Genomic DNA, 24699 nt, shown 5'->3' with positions numbered 1-24699 from the left:
GATAGAAAGAAACTATTTAGAGACACCTGTTTTGGATTTTTGCTTAACTGGCCAGTGGCTGAGTGGACGGCACAGTCTCAGATCATGCATGGCCTGATGCAAAGGCACGTTGGTGATCTGAAATTCGATGTTCAGGGCACCAAGATAAAATTTACAAAGCTCGATTTTGCGTTAATAATGGGTCTTAAGTTTGGACCACTTAGGATAGATGGTGGCGGTCGTGCCGAGGTCGGAAGAGCAGAGGGAGGAAAAGGCATTAGGGAGACCTACTTAAGAGCAGGGGGTGTTAGTAAACAAAAACTAAAAGAAGCCTATTTTTCACTCACCAATAAAGATGAATATATGGACGTGGTGAAGCTGGCTCTATTAATTTCTGTTGAGAGTCTATTAGTTGGATCTCCACAAAAGAATAACTGTGTTGATAAGTTTATCGACATGGTCGATGACTTGGATTATTTTAATAACTACCCCTGGGGCAATGTGGGGTATGATTATTTGAAGAAACGGGTTAATGCTGCGTCTGACCAGTACCCCAAATCATACAACATATGCGAATGTGCTTTCGCCGTTTAAGTACGTTATTCTTGTCCTGATTCATACTTTGAGTTCGAATTTTTTCTTTTTTCCTCCATACATGTCAACCAATATGTAATGCATGATAATTGTTCTTCAAAAAATTTGGGCCTACGAACGGTTCCCTCAACTCACTGGTGACCGTAGGTGGGTCGTTAGAAGACTACCTACAAGGATTTCTCGAATACTAAATTGGGATACCAAGAAAAAAGGCAAATATGAAACCATATCTATCATCTTCACAGTTGTGCCGGTAAGATTTATTCAATTAGTAGTGTAATTTGAATCATGCAGTATGTTTATAATTAATAAATCAATTTTGCTCCTACAGGTGGTGCTAGCTCCAGAGCTTCAACCAACAGTCGAAGAAGTAGAGACCGAGGCTTTCAAGAGTATAACTGACAATGACATTCATATGAAGGACAAGGCTCTATGGTCAGCACCCACGATAGAGACAATGGAGGATGACGGAAGAAATAATGTTGAGGCTGATCTTACAGCCTCTCTCTTGAAAATGAAAAATACAATTAAGCTTGATGGAAAATCTGCTCATCTTGGGAATGTATTGAAAGATAATAAAAAAACAAGATCCACAATAAGGAAATTTAATAAGCGGAATGATTTACTCACCACTGAACTACAAGGAATAAAGGGTGAATTGAAACAGATTGATGAGTTTGGAGTAGAAATAAAGCACCTCAAGGAGGATTATGCTTCTATACGAGAAGTGATGTCGATGAGAGATTATGTTAATACAAAACACATACATGAAATTGCCTTGCTTTATCTAACCTATTTGTTAATAGCTCACTGTGAAGGAAAATGAAAATTGGATCGTAGTTGTCGTCCACACAAAATCATTGTTACCATACAGGAAGGGTCGTGGTTTTCACGCACCTAGGGTCCACGACCCAACATTGATGGCCTAGGGTCGTGGTTTCCATGTAACGTGGTTCGTGGTTTAAATGAAATATCGATCGTTGTTATCATACATAGTGGATCGTGGTGGTTTTCATCCACGATGGTTCGTGTGGATGAACCACGACCTAACATGGACAACAACCATGCCCCATTGGTCGTAATAACCATGACCCTAATCTTGATCATAGCTGTCACCCACATCTGTTTCAACCATGACCTAATACGGTCGAGAAACACGATCCACTATTTGTAATAGCCACGACACTTAGTTCATCGTTGTTGTCATCCACAGTGTGTCGTGGTTCACATACATGATATCATGGTTGGGTTCCTTGTAGAAAGACATATTGAAATACATAATAATAGTGATTTTATTACAGGACATTGTCTCTTCAATCAGCTCTCTCAGAGCAGAAAATACTTCACTGCATGAGCAGGTAAAGCAACATAGAGAGGAGATCAGTGCTTCATTACAGGAGAAGGTGAAACAGCATAGAGAGGATATCAGTGCTTCATTGCAGGATCAGGTGAAGCAACTCAGGGAGGAGATCAATGCTTCACTGTAGGAGCAGGTGAAGCAACTTAGAAAGGATATCAATGCTTCACTGTAGGAGCAGGTGAAGCAAATTAGAGAGGAGATCAATTCTTCACTGAAGGAGCAGGTGAAGCAACTTAGAGAGGAGATTTGGGTAATGAAGGTATACGAAGATGAATTTATCCTGAATCATTGTTATCATACACCAGGGGTCGTGGTTGACGTGCACACTGGATCATGGATGAGTCACGATCGATATAACATGAGTCTTCTATCTACACAAGTGACATGGTTTCTATGAAATGTGGATCTTGATTATCATTCAGTGTGGATTGTTATTATCATTCGTCGCGATCATTATTCTTATCTAATGTGGATTGTGATTATCATACATAGTGGATCGTTGTTGACATCCATGAACCTCCATGGATGTGAACCACGACCCACTATGGACGACAACCAGGCTCCAGTGGCCGTAATAACCATTTCTGATATACGATTTCATTACAGGACAATGTTCCTTGGACCAGCCTTCTGATCGTAGAGAATGCTTCACTGCTGGAGCAGATGAGGCAGCTTGGGGAGGAAATACAAGGAATAAAGGTATATAAAATTAAAATTTTCCCTTGTCATATTTGGTCATTGTTGTGTTCCTTTTTTGGTTGTGGTTATGATCCAGTGAGGGTCATTGTTACATGCCCTTGCCCATTCAATGAGTCCTCGCAGGCATGAGAATGCTTACTTGAATGAGGAGATGACTCAGCTTAGAGAGGAGGTAGAAGCAATAAATGTATATGAAATGAAAATTTGGTCGTTCTTGTGTTCCACCTTGGACAATGGTTAATGTCAATGTTGGATCATTGTTATGATGTGTGATTGGTCATGGTTATCATCCACCAAGGGTCGAGTTGACACACGACCCAATGTGGATGAGATAGGATATGCACACAAAATATGTACGTGATTTGTCTTTGGTTTAATAGCTAACAAGTCATTATGTATGTAATGCCTTCTAATATGATATTATAACAGGTCAACAGCTCCAATTTCGAGGCTAGGATCAACCAGCTCTCTAGTTTTGAAGTTGGGATGACCCATCTTAAAGATGAGAATACTGCGCTACGGGTGCAAATGAAGCAGGAGATGAACCTGCTAAAGGATGAAGTTAATAAGACAATCGTACGTGAAATTACATTTAGATCGTGGTTTAAATTGGACATTATATTATGAACTCCATAGATAATATGTCATTTTATTACAGCTCAACATCGTTACCCCGCAACTGAGTGGGGAAGGGAGAACACGTCGCGATACAGCGGATCCCGACAGAGCTCTAACTGTAAAAGAGCCTCGTCAGGGGCTCAGTGAACTCCACCGAGCTTTAACCGATGCCAAAGAGGACGAGTTGAGAGTTGTCAGAGAGTCAGGTTCACTCGTCTCATTGAAAAGTGTCTATGACCTAAATTCATGGGTTGAATCTATGGTAAGTTTCTACCCTTTCTCCTTCATTGTTTCATATCAATGTATGAATATTATAGTTACATCACACATTTTCCTCATTATGTAGGCCATAGACCTATACTTAAGATTACTATTAGCGCGTCAGGACGATCGACCACAAGGTAGACAGGACTGCGCATTCGTCTCGTCACTATTTACGGTAATGTGAATTTGAGGACCATACTTATCTTTAAAATGTCATTAATCATTGTTGTTTCTAACAATATTCAATATATCAATAGCAATGCATGGAACAACAACTTGACCTGCTGCGAACTTATGACGTTGGGAACCATATGGATCGTGGGACCATGAAGTCTGAAACGCTGTGTGAAGTGCTTATAGAAATAGTCGACTGTAAACCGAAACCTCTATGGAAGTATGATGTGGTATGATCTTAGTTTCTTGCACATGTACATACACTTAAATGATTAGATCCATTTTTAGAAGGGCAATGCTTTAACTGTTGTCGTATTTCTTGTGCTTCATAGGTGTACATCCCTCTTAATGTGAGGGGGCAACACTGGCTGATGACTGCTATTTATCCGAGGAAAAAAGAGGTCACTCTATACGATAGCTTGAGTACCGAATTGGAAGAGAAAAATGAGCTGGTTGTCGCGCAAGTAACGGGCGGACTGAGATGGTTATTCCATATTCTTGATGACGGATTAGTTAGGTGGGAGAAGCCATGGATTGTGAAGCCATCCGCTGACAGGCCTACGCAACAGAACTCGGACGATTGTGGCATATTCATGTTGAAATATATAGACTTCTTGTGCAGTATGAGTGCAATTGACTTTACGCATGTAAGTATATATTTATTTGTCTACATTCAATCTTGATTGCTTTTTTACTTTGTTTTAATATTAGTTCGTTTTGTTTCTGTAGGAAAAAATTTCAAAATTTAGAATGATGATTGCATATGACCGTCTGCTACAGACAAGAGCAGATGTTGCTGCGTTCCCAAAAAAATAAGGAGAAGAGGCGTCAGGTTGACCAGCGAAGAAAGCCAAACACTGATTTGATGTTGAATGATGAATGGATTGGTGTATTTGATGTTTCTTCTTCTTATTGATATCTATAATGGGTTGGTGAATGAGATGGGTCGTAGTTGTCCGTGAATAATTTGAAGTTGTATTGCACTTTGGTTGTCAGCCACGTTGGTTGACATGTACAATGAATCGTTGTTGTATATGTGTGGTTGAATGTGCATGCCAAACATGATCCATTTATCGTGACAACCACGACCCCTGTAACACTAGAACCATGACACATATCATCTTACAACCACGATCCGTCTAACACCATAACCACGACCCGTCTAAAACAATAACCACGGTCCAAAGAACAACGACATAGTCTCTATGACAATTTTGAAACTGTCATGTGATCGATCCTGTGGTTCACATGCATGTTAGATCGTGATTATTGTACACATTAGATTATGGTTGTCACGCATATTGGTTTGTGGTTCACAACCACGACCCTAATCCGGTCCCCTAAAAAGCCTACATGATATAAGTACATTATGGAAAGTCATGGAAGTGAGTGCAGTACCATGACTCATATAACACGAGAACGACGATCCGTAACAGCCTTCAAGCCATGATCCATATACCATCACAACCACGGCCTATGTAACCTGAAAACCATAGATTATGTACATGACATGGCTTATGGACGGCTTGATGCTTATGTGTTTCGTCCGTGGCGTACATAATCCATGCCCTGCCGTACACGTTGAAATAACAATAGCGATCCAGGCAACATGACAGACACGATTGGTGTAACATGGTAAATATAACCCATATAACATACCAAGGTTACTCTCTCTCTCTCTCTCTCTCTCTCTCTCTCTCCCTCTCCCTCTGAAGGGGCGGAGATTTTTCTACCCGTCGTCGTATTTATAGAGAGGTGTGTTTGAGAAATTATCTTATGAGCTATAAGTGTATGGAAATCTGCCCATCAAAGTGAGGACATGGCATATGTAGATATCGAAAATCCCATGTATATATATATATATATATATATATATATATATATATATATATATATATATATATATATATATATATATATATATATATATTGGTCATCTGAGAGATTTGCAAAAAGAACAACGGATTGCTGGTCATGTTAATATCTTCGTGGTTCACATATGTAATAGTTCGTGGTTGTCATCCATCTTGGATCATCGTTGACAACCACGACAATAAGAGAAACACGATCCATACGTCCTGGAAACCATGATCAATATGTCATGGTAACAACGATCCCCATGTCATTGCAACCACGACCTGTTAAAGTGGTTATAAGTGCCGCGTATTCTTGTTATGTTGTAAACTTAATTGGAAGAAACTAGTAGAGTCTTGCACATCACTGAGCTTCTCTTCTGGCAGTTATTGTATTATATAGGTCGTGATTGTAATGTTATAAGGGTCGATGTTTCCATGTTATACTGTCGTGATTGTAATGTTATATGGGTTGTAGTTACCATGTTATATGGATCGTGGTTGTTATGTTACCTTGATCGTGTTTGTGGTGTGCAAGACTCTGCAAGTTGTATGGGTCGTGGTTCTTATGACACCTGGAGTGGTTTTCATGTTGTATGGGCCGTATTCCTCATACGGTCGTGGTTGTCGAATACGATCCAACATGGACGAGAACCACGATCCACGACAACTGAGAGCCACGACAAATTTAACAAGTATATTGTTATTCATGGAGTTATAATAGGTATATGGATCGTGGTTCTAGTGTTATATGGGTCGTGGTGTTCATGTTGTATTGGTCGTGGTTTTAGTGTCATATAGGTCATTGTTCTCATGTTTTTACTCACGATCCAACATGGATAAAAACCACGATCCAGTGTGCATGTTAACCACGATCACACAACAGGGTCGTGGTTGTCATACACACTGGGTCATGTTATATGGGTCCTCATATCCACGACCCTTCCCTTCAGAATCAGAGTGACCTTTCGGAATCAGCGCCACACTCCTTTTCAGGAAATCACATTACGCTACTTCGCAGTAATCCCTTTGGAATCCGCACGACCCTTTGGAATGTTTGACCAGCCTATAAAAGTGGTACTTAGGTTTCAAAATATTTTCACAAGCCAATCCGAACCAGAATCCTATGGCAACACCTTACGCATTCATGGATTTCGTTGCTCTTTTAGTCAAAATAATGGAGGAGATATTCGAAGATGCCATCGATTTCTTCTCGCGTTCTTCTATTATGGGTGATTCCTTCCTTATCCTTAGGGATGTTGACGATCTTCTTGAAGATCAACTGCCTCCACAGAAAATTCTAAAGACACCTTCTCAACCGAGTTTTTTAGCTCGCTGGGTGCCCATTGAAGAGAACTGTTCTTCATAATGTATTATAATTATGGTCGTGTTTGTCAGCAGCCTTAACTTCTCTTCTGGCAGTGACAGAAGTCAGAGTGCAACTTTAGCTTCTCTTCTGGCAGTGACTGTGTTATATGGGTCATATTTTTCATGTTATATGGGTCGTGGTAGTTACGTTATATGGTCGTGTTTGTCACCAGCTTTAGCTTTTCTCTTGACAGTGACTATTGTGAGAGTGCAACGTTAGGTTCTCATCTGGCAGTGACTATGTTATATGGTTCGTGGTTTGCATGGGTCGTAGTTGTCATGTTATATGGATCGTTGTTATTACGTTATATGGCCGTGTTTGTCATGGGTCGTGGTTGTAATGGGTCGTGGTTGTCATGTTATATGGGTCGTTGTTGTAATGTTATATGGGTCGCGGTTGTTGCATTTTCACCACGACCCATATTGTATTGTAATTATGGTCAGGGAGGACAACTCTGTACTTCTCATTGAAGTCCTCGATGAAAATTTGATTAAATGGTGAAAATATGATTCCTTGTCAGATGGATGAAATGGATCTTATATAAACATATTCCCTCATTATCTTCCAATTAATTCCAAGTTTTCTTCTTACAATCACAATCCATGTAACACAATCATGACCCAGTGTGCAAGAGAACCACGATCACACGGAATGATCGTTGTTGTCATACACATTGGGTTATGATTCCCAACCACGATCAATGTGGAAGACAACCACGACCCTTTGTTCGTCCCATCTACGACCATTCCCTTGGAGTTTAGCACGACCCTATGGAAATAGCGCCACCTTCTTCTTCTTCACGAAATCACACTAAAGTCGCTACTTCCCCGTAATCCATTGGGCACTGTGCACGACCCTTCGTTATTTGTGCGACTGCACCGAATCAAAGCGACCATTCGGAATCGGCGCCTTGACCATTGAATGGCCTGCCTATAAAGGGGTGTTTGGAGCATGGGATTAGATGGGTTTAAGTGGGATGGAATTACCAAAATGTAATGATTACATTGTGTAAGGGATTGTCTCCTAATCCCATGAATTGAGGCGATCCCACTCCATGTTTGGGAAACGGATTGGCATCTCATCTTGTTAATATGGGTCGGTGCTCTGAGTGCCCCACCATGATGTATGTGTTTCATCCGTGCTGTCCACCCATTCTTCCATGTCATTTTATGGTATGAGCCCAAAAATAAGTTTGATCCAAATCTCAAGTGGACCGTACAATTAGCCCTATGAGGTTTTTAATGGTGTAATTCAATCACTACTATTTTCCCATGGTGTGGTCCACCTTAGATTTATATCTACCTCATTTTTGGGATGAAGCCCAAAAATTATATTTCAAAATAGATGGACGACATGGATAAAAGATATATCATGGTGGGGTCCACATAGCACCAACCAGTAGCTACACGAAATCCAAAGTATGGTGGTAGAAAACTCTTACTTTAGCGTTGATTCCAAGGGCTTCACAACCCATACCTTGTGTGATTCCCAAATACACCTTGCAATGATCCGTGGGATCTTGAAACCCACTTTCACCAAATCCCACTTAAACCCATGCCCCAAACACCCCCTAAGAGTGGTACTTTAGTGATACTTCCACAAGCCAATTCATGCATTTCTTTGCTATCTCATTCAAAATAATGGAGCAAATATTCGAAGAAACCATATAGCCAATATTGCAGATATTAGAAGAAACAATCACGACCCATGTTGACATGAAACATGGGTCGTGATTATCATTATATAGGTCTTGGTTGTCATGATAGATGGACCCTGAGTGGATTGATACATTGGTCGTTGTTGTTGTTTTATTTTGGTCGTGATTTATGTGAAGTAGTGGTCGTAGTTGATCTGGGCCGTGGTTGTCATTTTAAATTGTTCGTGGTTCACAGTTGTAATAGTTCATGGTTTCCTTCTATGTTAGATCGTCACAAACAACCATGATACAATGAGAAACACGACCCATACAACATGACAACCACGGTCCACCTGACATGTGTGTCACGACCCGTTCTTAAGCTCACTATTTCCTTTATGGGTCGTAGTTCAAATGCACAAGAAATCATGGATCGTGGTTAACATGCACTAAGGTTCATGAATCAATAAGTATATATATTGTGTGCCACGACCGGTTACGTTCACCATTTCCTCTTTGGGTCATGGTTCAAAAGCATAAGACTTTGTGGTAATTCTCCACATTGGATCATGGTTAACATGCACTAAGGTTCATGAATCAAATTACATTATCACAGATAATAAAAAAATAAACCAACAAATTAAGCCTTGATGTATTGTAATTATGGTCGTGGATGACAATTCTGTATTTCTCTTTAAAGTACTCAATGAAATTTATGATACATGTGAAAATATGATTCCTTGTTAGATGGATGGAATGAATCCGATATAAATATGTTCCCTCATTAACTTTCGTTTAATTCTAGTTGTTCATCTTATAATCACGATCCATGTAACAAAATCACGACCTAATGTGCAAGAGAACTACAATCATATTGAAATGATCGCTGTTGTCATACACATTGGGTTATGATTCCCAACCACTATTAATGTGGAAGACAACCACGACCCTTTGTTCGTCCCATCCACGACATTCCCTTGGAATTCAGCGCGACCCTCCGAAAACAGTACCACATTCTTCTTCTTCACGAAATCACACTAAAGTCGCTACTTCCCCATAATCCATTGGGCACCGTGCGCGACCCTTCGTTATCCATGTGAGCGCATCGAATTAGAGCGACCCTTCTAAATCAGCGCCTTGACCATTGAATGACCAGCCTATAAGAGTGGTACTTTAGTGATACTTCCACAATCAAATTCATGCATTTCTTTGTCCTTTCATTCAAAATAATGGAGCAGATATCTGAAGAAACAATAGAGCCCATATCGCATTCTTCCTTCATTCGTGATCCCTTCTCTTTGCTCAAGGACGTTCACTATCTTCCTGAAGCTCAAGGAACTCCATTGGAAGTTCTGAAGACAACTTCCGAACTCCGCCAACTCGACAATTTTAACGGGCACCCAGCTAGCGGAAAAACATTAACTACTCCACTTCCTTTTGCCTCGTCTATAGCCGCTCTTGTGTTTCTTTCAAATCATCGCGTGACTCCTGTCACGCCCCATACAGCATGACAACCATGATCCCCGTGACATGACAGCAAGACCATGACTAATCTCTTCAATGGGACCTAGGGAGATCTGTTGAAAAACACTTGCGAGTATGTCTTGTTTAAGCCTGACCTTCTCAATATAGAGTTTTCTGGATCGCTGGTTGCCGCTAAAGAGAGATCTTCTTCTTACTGTAAATGTCATCATGGTAAATTGGTCGTGGCTTTTGTTTATATAGCAGAAATTAGAACGGAGGAGTTATGTTCCTTATTGTATGTTAAATGGGTCGTGGCTTGCATGCTACATATGGCGCTTATTCCGGACGCTCGCTCTTAACAATCTAAAGGAAAGGGTCGTGGTTTTTAACTACTGAAGATGAGAGTGATTTTCAGTTAAATCGGTCATGACTATCTTACAATGTTCGTAATTGTCATGTTAAATCGGTCGTGGCTGTCTTACAATGGATCGTGATTTTCAGTTTATATCGGTCATGGTTTGTAATGTAATATGGGATGTATTTGTCATGTTAGATCGGTCGTGACTGTCTTACCATAAACAATTCTCCTCAACGTGTACTAAGTGAGGTTCGGTCGTGGTTTGCATAGCAGATTGTTCGTGAAGATGACATGAGTCGTGGTTCACATGAGGAATGGGTCGTTACTGTCACGTTATATTGGTCGTGGGTCTCATCTGACGACAATGATCCACTATTCATCATAACCACGGCACAACGCAATGGACGATCACGACCTACTAATTATGAAAGTTTCGTTGGTCGTGGTATCGTTTGATATGGGTCGTTGTTGTAATGTTCTATATGTCTTGGCTATTATGATATTTGGATCCTGCATGTAAGTATTAAAGGGTTGTGGTTGTCTTGTTATACCGATCGTGGTTGTCGTTTAATATGGTTCGTAGTTGATGTGAAGCATTAATCGTAATTGTCATTTTATATGGTAAGCTCTTAGTTTCTTACACTGATTTTTTACATTACCGATCATTCTCCTAATGGTTCAGATGCATAAAAGCTCATGATTATCGTTCACGTTGGGTCATGGTTGACATGAAACATGGGTCGTGACTGTCATTAGATAGGTCTTGTTTGTCATGATACATGGACCCTGAATGAATTGATACATAGGTTGTTGTTGTCGTTTTATTTTGATCGTTGTCATTAGCAATGGTCGTAGTTGATTTGGGTCATAGTTGTCACGTTAAATTAGTCATGGTTCACAGTTGTTATGGTTCGTGGTTGCCATCCATGTTGGATCGTCGCAAACAACCATGATATAATGAGAAACACAACCCATACAACATGACAACAACGGTCCACCTGTCATGAGTGCAACCACCCGTTGTTAAGCTCACCATGTCCTATATGGGTCATGGTTCAAATGCTCAAGAATTCGTGGATCATGGTTAACATGCACCAAGGTTCATGAATCAATAGGTATATATATTATAGTGCCATGATCGGTTACGTTCACCATTTCCTCTATGTGTCGTGGTTCAAAAGCACAATAATTCGTGGTTATTCTCCACATTGGATCGTGGTTAACATGCACCAAGTTCATGAATCAATAAGTGTGTGTGTGTGTGTGTGTGTGTGTGTGTGTATATATATATATATATATATATATATATAACCGGTCAAATTACATTATCGCGGACAATAAATTTTTAAAATAAACCAACATATTAAGCCTCAACCTCAGTCAGCAGGGACGGAAGTGCATCGACGCCGATTGTGACCTATTCGTTTGCATCTAGAGCATATGGGTGTTGTCTTATCTTCTCCCTGGGATGTAATGCGAACCTTTTTCGGTCTCCGAGTGGATCTTCTCATTTCCAGAGGCTTCATAAACCTTCACTTCCTCCGGAGTGTTTTATTGTATTTTGTCAAGCACTGGGTAAACTGACTCTTCGTATGTTTTACGATATATTTCATTGAAGTAGAATGGAGAGAAGTATTTGTACATATCAACCTGATACTTATCACATACCGCTATCACAAGAATACAAGGCAGTAGCATTTTTCCAAAGTCATTGCACGTACACTTCATTTCTCTTAGATTCAGTACATCGGTCATTCCTTGTGCGGTCACTTGGAACTCATCCGCTGAAATCACAATGCATTGTGTCTTTTGCACCTCCGAGTGATAAAGTTCGGACAGTCTTTTTGATGCCCAAGGAGTCAAAATTTTGTTACAAGACAAGGCCTCGTCCCGTTGGTGGAGGAAGAAGTGTTGGATTTTACTCCTTATTGATTTGAGAAGTTCAATGACAGGATACTCTCGTGCATTTACGAACAATGCATTCATGCTTTTCATGATGTTGGTGGTGACGATGTTATACTGCATGCCAGGAAAGAAAGCGGTCGCCCATCTTTCTTTTTCTATACCATTGAGGAACTGATATGCCGTGGGATTCAACATTTGAATGCATCGCATCATCTCCCAAAACCTGGATGTCCAGTATATCTTAATAGCACCCAAAAAGTATTCCCTCATATAATCATCTGAACGTATGCCTTCTTCATGTTTCCAAGTATACGATGAGCACAATATCCATGGATCGCATGCGGGAACATGTTAAGGACTTCACTAACCAACCCTTTGTGATGATCTGACACTATCACTAATTCTGAAAGATTTCCGATTGACTTGATAAAATCCTAAGGAACCACTGTAACACCCCGTACCTCTGGTACTCGGGTGTTACCTTTTAAACCCACAATTATTAAAAACTTAAGACCTGTCAACCTAATGACTTAACTTAACATGCCTAGGGTAAGATTTCCCAAGCAGCATTGAGACAATCCGCCACGACTCTAAAGAATCAGCTTACACTCCACACCAATCAAAGAGATAAACATGATCGAATGACTTAAACCAGATCAATTTTTAAGACAACTTGTGTTGGCATTATTTCAAAAACTCAATCTATGAAAGTCAGCGGATAACCAACAGGGTATCTCTGCGTTGTAGACACGTATTTAACTGTTGAAAGCAAGTATCAAACTCTCTTAACCATCAGATCACGTCATTCGGGCCAAATTCAGCCTTGAAAGGCATGATACGGCCCACCTGGGCTTCGGCTGCACCTCAAACCTGGCTGGGACCCTTGTAACAAGTCCCCAAGACAGATGATTGAGGCAGATCAGGCACCAGATTGGCGATAGGCCCCAAGTCTAGGTGCACGTACACCCCAACCATTAGTGCACGTGGTGCACTAGACAACCACTCGCGGTCAACCAGTGTTTGACCGAACTCAATAAAATTTCTCAAAATATGTTTCCCGCCAACCCCCCTGTTTGAAAACAATTATCTTTGAGCTTCAAGGTGGGCCACCATAGCTGTTCTCCGGACAATCCAAACCGTCCATTCTCCTCGTGGGTCCGCCCGCCACAGACGGTATAGGGATTCCGCCCCACGTACAAGGACTTGGGATTTGAGCCCCAACCGTCCATTCCCTTATCACAGGGCTAGGATTCAAAGGAGAGGGACCCCGGAGTGTTTCTCTTGCAGGGCAAACACCCCGTAGACCTATGGACCCAAGCTTTCATAAGCACAGCTGGGCGGGTCCTCTCATAACCAGAAAAGGCTAGGTAAGGCCATGAAGGGGCGTCTGAGGTTTTCCTCTTTTAGGATGGAATGGGCGGCGACGCAACCACTGTCTGCTCAGCCCACATCAAAACCAGCCGTCGACCTCTCCTCTTCCTGCCTATATAAAGGAAGGCCCAGCCCTCTCAAATCTCACACAGAAAGAGAAGTGAGGAAGGAAACAGGGAGAGGAAAGAGAGAGAAAACAGAGAGGAAGAGTGTACGTTGTTGGTGAGCCTGGCACCCACTGTCCCAACTCAGTCCGTGAGAAACGGACCGAGTCGAGTCAGTGCGAGCCCACGGCCGCACCACTTGAGTGGGAGAGAGAGAGGAAAGAGAAGAAGTAGGTGAGGGTGGTGGTAGTGTGCGTGTCAACCCGAGCTCGGGTCGGACCCGACTGAAACAGCTAAAACTTTCTTTTATTTTTTTGAGGCTCTAAAATGAACTTGAACTAAGCTCCACCATGCCCCTCCCGCACCTCAAACAAACCACCAAACAGAGCCCTGTTCATAGCTGAGAAGCACCAGCAGCAGGAACCGTACATAGAGCCAAAACAGGTTCTGTTTTAAAGCCAAAAGTGGCCTGCGTTCAGGCACTATTTCAAGGCCGAACCGGCCTGAGTATGGCCCTGTTTTGGGGCCAAGCAAATGACGTGTAAATGGCCCCAGGTAGCAGCTGAAACACGGACTAGGAATGGCCTGCAAACAAACTGCAGTATGCCTAGAAAACAGACTGAAGATGGCCCCGAAAACCAGGGTGAAAACGCCCCTTTTCAGGCCATTCCTTGACAAAGAAAACAACAGCCACCATGCCACCATTGGGGCATCGACATGAGTGTAAAATGACCGGGAAACGGGCCGTGCTTGAGCTGAAAAACGAGGCCGGGAATGGCCTCTAAAATAGCCTGCTGTTTCACGTCATTTGCAGTGGGACAGCCATGCACGTTGCAACGAAGGTGGGCTGCATGTGGGCTTCACCAAACGCTGGTGGGCCCTGCACAAATGCGGGTGGGCCTCACCCAAAACCGATGGAATGCCCGAGTTTTGGGCCCTCCACAAGTGCAGGTGGGCCGCACCCTGCATCAGCAGGCGGGCCTCACCCTACCACGGTTGGTGGCCACGTATGTGGCCCCACCTTGATGATGTAGCTCAGCCAGGCCGTCCATCAGAAGACAGGCCCTGGACGTTTTTGTAAACAAAAAATTTTATATGCATGCACATATAACACGTACATGTGAATGCCTCTGTGAATGCATATAACCGGTGGGTCCTACACGTGTGGACCCACCTCTGATATTTGTACAGCATGGTGCACGTGCACTGTATCCAGGCTGTCCATCCATTCAAACAGCCTTGGACCACCATTAATCCCTGACCGTCCATCCATTCAAACAGCCTTGGACCACCATTAATCCCTGACCGTCCATCATGGACTCCAGCGCTGGGCCTCTTATTTCACCATGTAAGTATACTTATACCATAACATGTACACGTGGTGAGCCCAACGTAGGACCCACGCTGATATCATGCTCAAATATATATCAGATGCATGTGATGTATATAATATTTAAATATCAAATGCATGATATAATATTTTAACATATCTTAGATGCACGAGACGTTAATATAATATTTATATATATTAGATACGTATGGTGGGCCCCATGTGAGATGCACCTGACACTTATGTTGAATCGAGACAGTCCGAAGTCTGGACGTAGCCCACCTTAATACATTTATTTTATCCATTCTGTCCGCCTGATTTGCCATAGGGTGGGACCCACCCCGCACATTGTACACGTGTGGAGTGTGGGGCCTACCATGATGAAAGTGTTGTATCCTCACCGTCCAGGGATTGGACGGTGGGAAGCAGTTGGCCGGAGTACCTCGCACCAACTACACAGTTGCTGTACACACCAGCAAGCCATGAGGGCACCCACCTTGGCGAGTCTGTTCTGATCCAGGCCGTCCATCTGCCTGTAGTCCAGACCGTTCCACCTGTGGTAATTACTGAAATACCCCTCCAGTGCACCCAAAGTAATACAGAACACTAATGCATACAATATGTATAATGTTATATGGTGGGCCCTACATGGACCCACGTATATGTGAACGCATGTATGCGTTGGATCCAGACCATCCAAGGTCAGCGTGGCCCACCTTACTGCACACCCGACTCATATGTTTTACCTGAAGATGGGACCCCACCCTAGTACATGTACCATACATCCACTCCTCAAAAGATCATGGATCCCTGGTCTACCGTCAATGGACAGCCCCAGATCGTCTACCTGTGGACGCCCAGCTCTGGACATGATCACTTAGATCCATAGCTCAACTGACAAACAGGATGGAGATACCTCATTTCAGCACTAGAGGTCTTGGTATCAATACTTAGTAAGGTGACTAACATGAAATGTGTGTACCGACATGGGTGGCGTTGGTGCCATCTGAACTGTTAGATTCGCCCCCACGTTGGTCGTGGATGACCAAAATTCCTAAACATCCTCTATAATCTCTGTGGGCCACACATATGGACTCCACCCTGATATTCGAGGTTCATCCAAACTGTCCATCTGTGCAGTAGATCCCACCGCATGATGTGTTGCATATCCGCACCATCCATAGGACCTCATTGTGATTTATCTATTAATCCAAGCCGTGGAAATACCTGACAAATGTAAACTGTAATTCTTAGGAGGTTCCCTGAGTGACCCCGGGCCGCCAGAAGACTCGAACTAAGCTCGTGAACACTATCATACAGGTGATGACTTTCCCCTTAGGCTTTCCATTTCTAAATTAGCTAAACCTACTTTTCATTAGATTACCATTATTGAGATACTTGCTTTCACTATATGATAGGTTCACATGCTAGATAATCCTTAAACAATGATTACTATTCACATGATTTTGTAGTATATTCTCAGTAATTATTAACTCATGATGCTTCCTTACATGCCTTATTGAAGTCATATGTTAACATGATTTGCCTCTATACATAACCTTTTGATGCTACACATGAAGGATTCCATGATTGTATGTAAGCCACAGTTGGGGTGTAATTAGACAAAATGTGTGGGAAATAGGGACCTTGGACTGGTGTCAATTTGATCAAGGTATCCTATTAAAACATCCCAAGGTGGAGGACCTCATGAGTCGGGGATGGTGGTAACACTACCAAAAAATAAGGCAACGGCTATGGATAAAAACCGTAGCTAAAGAGCTATGGCTACGGTTAAAGTCCATAGCACAACCGTAGCCATTGGTACCGTAGCCATAGGTCTAAAAGCTATGGCTACGGATTTTAACCGTAGCCATAGAAACAATGGGTACGGATTAAATCCGTAGCTGTAGCTTCTATAACGCTAAGGTATTTACAGCTACGGATTATATCTGTAGCTAAAGGTTGAGCAAGAATCGTAGCATTAGGCTTAATCAACAATAGCTACGGTTTTTATATAAAAAGCTACGGTTAATAGCCGTAGCTTTTGAAACAATAGGTACGAATTAAATCCATAGCAATATTTTCCGTAGTTTTAAATTATATACAGCTACAGATTATATCTATAGTTAAAAGTAGAATGAGAACCGTAGCAATAGGCTGAAATTAGTACGAGCTACGGTTAATAGACGTAACTAATGCATATGTTTTTATAAAAAAATTAAATAATAATGGTAGCTCTTAACATTGTAGTACACCCTGATAACTCATATAAGCTAATATAGATAAATACTTCGTGGCTAAATCATTTATTCATTCGATCAAACACAATCATTCATTCATTCAATCATATACAATCATTCATTTCCATTCACAAAAGTACAATGCCAACATAATAGTTATATGCCTCTACTGGTTATCAATTTACCATAAACTAACACCCTATTCTCAGCTTTGTTTTGATCCGAAAGCTTACTACACATGGCTGAAAATCAATTTCATCATACAAAATGGAAGAAATTGCATGTTATGACATTATACATGAGAGGCTGAAAATGTGTTTGTGGGTGTTTTGAAGATTGAGCTGAAAATGCAATGGTCCCACTTGAACAATGGACACTCTGAGGATTGTGCCTCTGAGGCCAACCCCAACAAATGCGATCGCCATGATAGCCGGGCAAGCGAGAAACCTCGCAACCATTTTGTATGCAGCGAGTTTAGTCCCACAGGCTATGATTCTTGGCTTTAAGGGCCATGAACAGTCCTGAAAATTCAAAAAATTAAAAGGCAGTTCAAGTCAATTCAAAACATTTGAAAAACAAGGACTAAGAATCATGATGAGCATATCAATGATCTTATCGAGATTGAACATGACCATCCCAAGACCTGCATTCGACAAGATCGTGACAGAATTTTCCATGATTTGAGGCTTCTTACAATGAGCATATCTATGATTTTTACTCTTTGTGACTTGTGTGTGACCAATATAACAAAAACAGTAGCTACATACAAGGTAGTCAACCTGCAAAACATGAGAAATTAGTGAGCAATATGTATATATGAGATGCCAATGTAAAAAGACTGAGACTAAACCACTGCATGACCTCCACACTTGTTGGATGGCAGTTACTCATCCACCATACACGTGGGACATGGCATATATGTATTTCAATGCCAACCACCAAAATAGTCAGCCCCACTGTGGGTGCAGCACAGCCCAAAAATCACTCTGACTGATCTTAACTACACATCCTATTAATTTGGACATTTGACCATTTTCCTCTTAGGTGTGTGTTGGCTGCAAATTGGACGGCTGCATACATCCAATAAGTGCAATTTCAGGACACAATACATCCTCATTAGAACCGAGTGACCATGTATGCCACATGTACAGTGGATGAGGCACCACCATCAAGAAATCACAGAGAAACCATATAGAAGTCTATCCCAAGAATACGAAGAAGCTGCAAATTCCAGAGAATGAATAGAAAAATGAAAGATTAGATAGAGATAAAAGCAAAAACATGGTCATAGGCACAACCTTATTCGAACTGTGTTGAGCACCCACAAGCATTTGGTCCCAAAACACCAACTCACCCTCTTTGAATTCCGAGCTTGCATAGACAGCTGCAGTTGTCGATCCAAATTGAAGATATCACAATTCATGAGAAGTACAATAAAAGTGATTAGACAGTGCAAATAGATTTTTCTAAGGGAGTGTTTGGGTTGAGGGTATACTACAGAAAGCAAATAATTTTCCTTTGATTTGACATTTCTTTTTTTTTTTCTCTTTTTCATTTTTCCTTTGGAAAGGCTTTCATTTGGCATTTTTCTCTGTTTGATAAACATAAAAGGAGAAGGAAATCAATTTCCTTTGCTAAGCAAGGGAATAAAAGTTTTTTCAAAATATCAATTGATGGGAAAAGAGGTTGCTGTATGATGTGACGCTTTTAGTGCAAAATTGGAAGGAAAAATGTTTCCCTTTGAAAATTGAAATTCAAACCAGACAGTTTCTATAGTAAAACGAACAGGTGTAAAAGTTTTCCTTCCCCCAATGTCAATCTCACTTTACCATCCGCTTATGTCACACTTGTACTTTCCCTTGCTTTCCCTACTTTACCGTCAATCTAAACACACCCTAATATATCACAAAATGTAAAAGATAATCCTCAACATTGAAAAGGCAAAGTATGATCTACGAATTGTTTCTAGCATCACTCGTAATGCCTTTTTATAACTTTTCCAATTTATCCTGCTTTCTCACACATTAGTAATTGAGCACAAAACTCTTTAGACCCAGTCTGCAAAAAATCATAATCTTCAGCAAAGCATTGGAATGCAGCTGCAATACACTATAACAGAACTTTACTATATAATACATACTGTACTGAAGCGGGTTAGATGTCATAAAAATTATTGGGTGTACACAAAAAAAAAAAAAAGAAAAAAAAGTGGGGGTACTATCATCGAACAAATTCTAGGCAATACACTAAGATCATATGCATATGCATCATTTCTTGCATTTGCATTTTCAAGCATGAGAATATTATCCACGTATGGAAATTTTATGAATTAGTTTATAGTTTGGCAAAGCATGACACTACAACAACTGGGAGTTACCGGCGCTCAAAAGCCCCGCTAAAGCCCCTAAAAGCGCCGACAATTGTAATAGTGGCGCTAACCAAGCGCCGATAAATGGTATGTCGGGAAAAGTATTGGCGGCGCTAGGCGAGTTTTAGCGACGCTTATCTGAATGCAATAATTGTAGTTTTTCCCGACGCGAATAAGCGCCGCTAACTCCGAGCGCCGGTACAAGTGGTTTCTGAACACTATTTCTCATGAAAAAGCGCCGTAAACTTTCTACACAAGCGCCGCTACAAGCTTTTGTATAGATTTGAGAGGCCCTAGCATGCTAGTAAATTTTTTTATTAAACCTATATTTTGAAAATATTTGAAACATAAAAATGATGCCATACAAATAAAACTTAATGTTAAACAAATTTTATATTACTAGACAATAAAAAAATATATAGTATTTATTACAATACACATCTTCAATTTGATGAGTTGGTTAAAAAATATTAATGTTAATTGATAACTAATATAGCAAATTTCCTTCACTTGAGGGTTATTTGGGGCCTTATGCCATACAAATATCCTGCAATTTGAGTCCGAAGATCTGCTATGCAAATAAACTTCTTCAAAATGTTCTTGGGCATGATGTATGTGTAGCTTGTCTCCTGTAATCAGGAATTACTCACATAAGTTCAGTTTCCAGAACCTTGAAAGTTAAAAAGTGCATACAATGGAAAATAGCCATAATTATTTACCTTAATGTCCTCAGTGTTCACATAAATATGATTGACTCTAAGATATAGATTCGTCGTTGAGATTGCTCTAACACACCAATCAGTTTTAGAACCAAATGCTGCTTGCTCATAGGGGCTTGTTGTGGTGACAATGAGTTCATCACCGTGCACAATTGTTGTCCTTGTTGTGACTGTTATAAGTTGGCTTGCTTCTCTCGCCTGCACATGAAGATTTACTAAAGATTATTAGCCAAGTGAAACCGGCAAAGAAGCTTCTCAGCTTGATAGACTTTTATTAAACACATCACCTGCTTCTTAATCTTCGTAATCTGTTGCCTTTGTTGTGAAGGTGGAGTTATCTCAGCCCCCAGTATTATATCACAAATTTCAGACTGTGTCAGTGCCGAGGTGTTTACATTATTCTTCTTGGCATAATCTGAGAGTATAAGATCTCTCAGAGCAACCTCTACCTGCATTGAAGGAGATATTAGCAACTCTCATATATGAAAATTAAGGTAGCAGTCACCAGTTCTACTTCATTTCACACCCTGTAACAGCTATTGGGTCTATCAACACATGATAGAGAATTGTATACTGCCTCATTGGGGTTAATTCCAATAGAGAGCTACAAGATTTGAAACGAGTAAATCTTCCTAAGTATGCATGTACACATTAGGGTATATGAGCATTCATGAATGTATGCATCTAACAGTCTACGTGCATCCAATAGCATCTTTTTTTAATGTTCCAACCCTGTAAGGGGTGTGATCAATTTAATAGATAAGAAATACCTAGATGCGGGACATTCCTGGTAATTTTCAAACAACAACAACAACAACAACAACAATAATAATAATACTGGCCCAATTCCTTTTATTCGTGAGATACAACCCTGCATGTACTTGGATGAAAGGACACAGGAAAGGAGACGTCAAGAGGACGGCGTTACTAATCTCAAGAGTCAAGATTAATGGCAGGGAGCAGACTTATTTAACTAACAAAGGTATGAATGTGGGTAGCATTTATTTCCTTTAGAAAACATGGATTTCTTTGATGTCAAGAATCGTAAACAGCAAAGGTTACAATATTTAAAACATGGGTGCGATACATTACGCTATAACGATATTTAAAACATGGGGCTCTAGTACGATAAAACTTACAAAGAAAGGTTGAGAGAATAAATACATTCCTAAAGTTGTATACAAATATAAACTACAAAAACAATGACTGCGATACCATTATATACACTAAATGTCTAAACTACCTTCATATAAAATACTACGTAAATATAGAACCTTATATTACAAAGAAAACAAGATCAATCTGAGAAAGAGAAAACATAAGAATATGCATGTTTTATTTCTCGAGTATTGCGTATGTGCTAAAGATCTAGGAGCAAAAACCAAGTACACCTACGAGTAAAATCCAAAAACTGAAGACAGGAACAAACATAAGATACATAAACCAAACAAATCATCACAATCATCTTAAGCCTCTCTCCCAGCAATTTCGGGTTTCTTTAGATGGATGTCGTCAAAGTCTTCTCTTCAGACTGATCAATTCAGTTATTGAAGAATTATGCAATAAAATGCAATTGCATATTTAGAGATATTTGTCCTTCTGCTAAACCACTCAAAAGGAAGCAGTAAGACCATTTTGGGAATGAAATATGATTTTTTGTGCAAGTCAATGGACCAGCCACATGTGGGATCTTGGTATTCTTAAACCGTGGTTTTCTACATGAGGGGAAGAAAAATGTTTTGGACAACATTTGCACTTATTCTTGAGGCCAACCCCAATTGGTTGGAATAAGGGTTAAATGATGATGGTTCTTGAGGTAAGGCCCCAAATCTTTGAGATTTTGCTACCAGAACATGCTTGCCTAGAAGCACAAATTGACCTATACAAATTAACATTTCATTATCAAATAAGTCACCATATGTCTTCGTGTAGAACCAAAATTGTGCTGTAGAAAATGATGCCTGACATCCTCCTCACCACTCATTGTTTCCTGCCTGGCCCAAGTTCCTATCTAAGAAACCAGTGTAAATTAAGCTTCCCACAACCTGTCGGGGAAGGAGACCAAGTAGGTGGCAACCTTTCCCACTGTCCTTGGCAATCACTGCATGATGTTAACTAGCTGTAAATGTGAGGAAGCTAAAAAAAAATAAAAAATAATAAATAAATAAAACAAGGAGATATCCAAGAGGTGAATCATCACACATGTGCCAACATGACACATTTATGTGACATCCTTCATCAGGTTGATCCCACCAACAACATTCCAGGCACAAAATAATGCTGGTCTACTCATTGATGGGCCATGGAATCTAGATTGCTAGTCATTTTCTTTCAGATGGTCCATATTCACCACATGCATGTGGCTAACCACTAACCAGATAAGTGGACCAACATGACTTTAGGCCAGGATATGATCAGAATGTTCCCCACTTGGTGACTGGCACAAATCTCAAGGGCATGTGCCCAAATCACACATTCAACCGTCCTAGCATTTCTCAATGAAAACACCTACAACAAGCATTTCTTACATAAAAAAAAAATCAATCAATTACTCAAAAAAATGAAAAAGAAATAAAAGAACATCACCAAATCAACTAGATTTGCTTAATACTAGGCTGATAGAAAAGCATTACTCAGTAAATAAAAACAATTCAAAAGAAATATTTAAAAGACACTCAATGAGAAAGAGGATAGATGTCTTACAGAGATAGCCCCTTTTGCACAAAACGGATGAGCCTAACACAACCGAACTGAATTCCCAATTCACGAATATCCAGTGTCGTCCTACAACACCATCAGTAGTTCTTAAAGGGCACAACTTCATTGCATTACAGAAAACAAATCGAAGCATCTTTCTTTTTCAAAAACCCAATTTGAAATACTTGTCAATATTCCAGTCCACTATCATGTTCCACATTGAAGAAATGCTTCCCAATCATGTTCCACATTGAAGTAGCATGTAGCCAACAAGGTGCAGATGGTGCCCTAGCTAAAAGCATGTCCCCTTACTTGATACATAGAAGTTCCCTTCATTATTATATCATGCCCAGAAGTTGACCCTACTGATTATTAACAAGCTGGAAGAAAAAAAAGAAAATATACCATGGTCTGATTCGAGAATGTCATGTAGTGTTAGCATACCTATACGAGTAGTTGGTGATATTGCATGAGAAAGTTAAAAGTTTGAATTGCTCTTATATATAGAATGGTTGGATATTCACCTCAGTATCTTCAGATTCAGCTGCTCCCAGGGTCTTTGGTTGTCCAACTCCATCAACCTTTCTTCCAACACTGGGTTTAACCGACCCACTTTTTTTAGTGACTGACTGAAAAAAATACACACAAGTCCATTAAACTAGACAGTAGATATCACGAGTGCTTTTTTCCACTCAAGAGTATACCACCATGATGAAGTGCTTGCAGAATTATAATTTGAATTGATTAAAAGGAAAAATGAACTCACCGTTGGGTGGACAGGCCTCTCTCCACTAAGCATGCTTGCTGCTGATCTTCTCACAAATGAGCTTTCTACAGCCTGCAAAGTGATTAACCAAGAGCATCATCAGTTTTAATGCAATTGATATACTACCCAACATAGAGAACACAATTGCTTACGACACTAAGTGCCAGAACGAGAAATTGGAGGCAAACAGAGAATATAGATTTAGGAAATTTTGATTTTAAAAAATTTCCTACTGTAGTTACTGGATGATGAAATGGATGCTAGAAACAGGAAACAAGAAACTAGGTGTTTGAGACAAAATGGGTTCCTTTAACCATACAAATGACATGAAGGGTTGTAAACCTTTTAGCAAAAGAATGGGAAAAATATACCATTATCTGTAACTTACCCTACCAATGTTACAAGCTTCTACAACATGTCCAGAACAGGCTTGCCATTCAAATATATGCATGCACGTGTACATATATATACACATACATGAAAAAGCTTATGATTTCAATGACAAAAGAAAGACATGATAGGGAATTCCTTCTTTGCAAGAGGTTGAACTTAGTTTTCTTCTTCTTTTTAATGCCAACATAATTTTATTAGGAAAACCAAAAACCAAAAAACTACAAAAGGAACTTGGATTGGTTGATAGTGAGTGGCCCTCTTGTTCTTCTCTAGTTGCAAAACAACACCTCTAGCTAGCTAGCTTTTAGTAATATGGGGGCTATCCCTGTGAATTTGGAGCCCCACCATTGACAAAATTAAGATGAGGTTGTCAAGCCTAAGCACTAGCCTCTGAACAGAGGTATCTTCTGCCTTAAAAAATCCCAGCATTTCCCCCGT

General features: G+C 40.4%; 1 protein-coding gene across 1 annotated transcript; it reads right to left on the bottom strand.

The window, feature by feature from the left end:
- Nucleotides 1–20136: 20136 nt before the first annotated feature.
- LOC131231599 (pre-mRNA-processing-splicing factor 8A-like) lies at nucleotides 20137–20907 on the bottom strand. The gene is made up of 3 exons (XM_058227852.1): nucleotides 20693–20907; nucleotides 20406–20603; nucleotides 20137–20315 (listed from the first exon to the last, which is right to left on the bottom strand). The coding sequence occupies exons 1-3, from the start codon at nucleotides 20858–20860 to the stop codon at nucleotides 20193–20195; spliced, it is 489 nt and encodes a 162-aa protein (XP_058083835.1). The 5' UTR covers nucleotides 20861–20907; the 3' UTR covers nucleotides 20137–20192.
- Nucleotides 20908–24699: the final 3792 nt, after the last annotated feature.

This window comes from Magnolia sinica, chromosome 17, assembly GCF_029962835.1.
Source record: "Magnolia sinica isolate HGM2019 chromosome 17, MsV1, whole genome shotgun sequence".
NCBI lineage: Eukaryota > Viridiplantae > Streptophyta > Magnoliopsida > Magnoliales > Magnoliaceae > Magnolia > Magnolia sinica.
Note: the sequence above shows the minus strand (reverse complement) of the source record. Positions and strands in the feature narration are given on the sequence as shown.

Excerpts from the sequence above, each read along its gene's own strand:
- LOC131231599 (XM_058227852.1), bottom strand. The coding sequence starts at position 20,860 with ATGCAGGTAGAGGTTGCTCTGAGAGATCTTATACTCTCAGATTATGCC. Across the intron at positions 20,604-20,692 it reads TTACGAAGATTAAGAAGCAG|GCGAGAGAAGCAAGCCAACT; the intron begins GTGATGTGTTTA and ends CTTCATGTGCAG. Across the intron at positions 20,316-20,405 it reads TGAACACTGAGGACATTAAG|GAGACAAGCTACACATACAT; the intron begins GTAAATAATTAT and ends TCCTGATTACAG.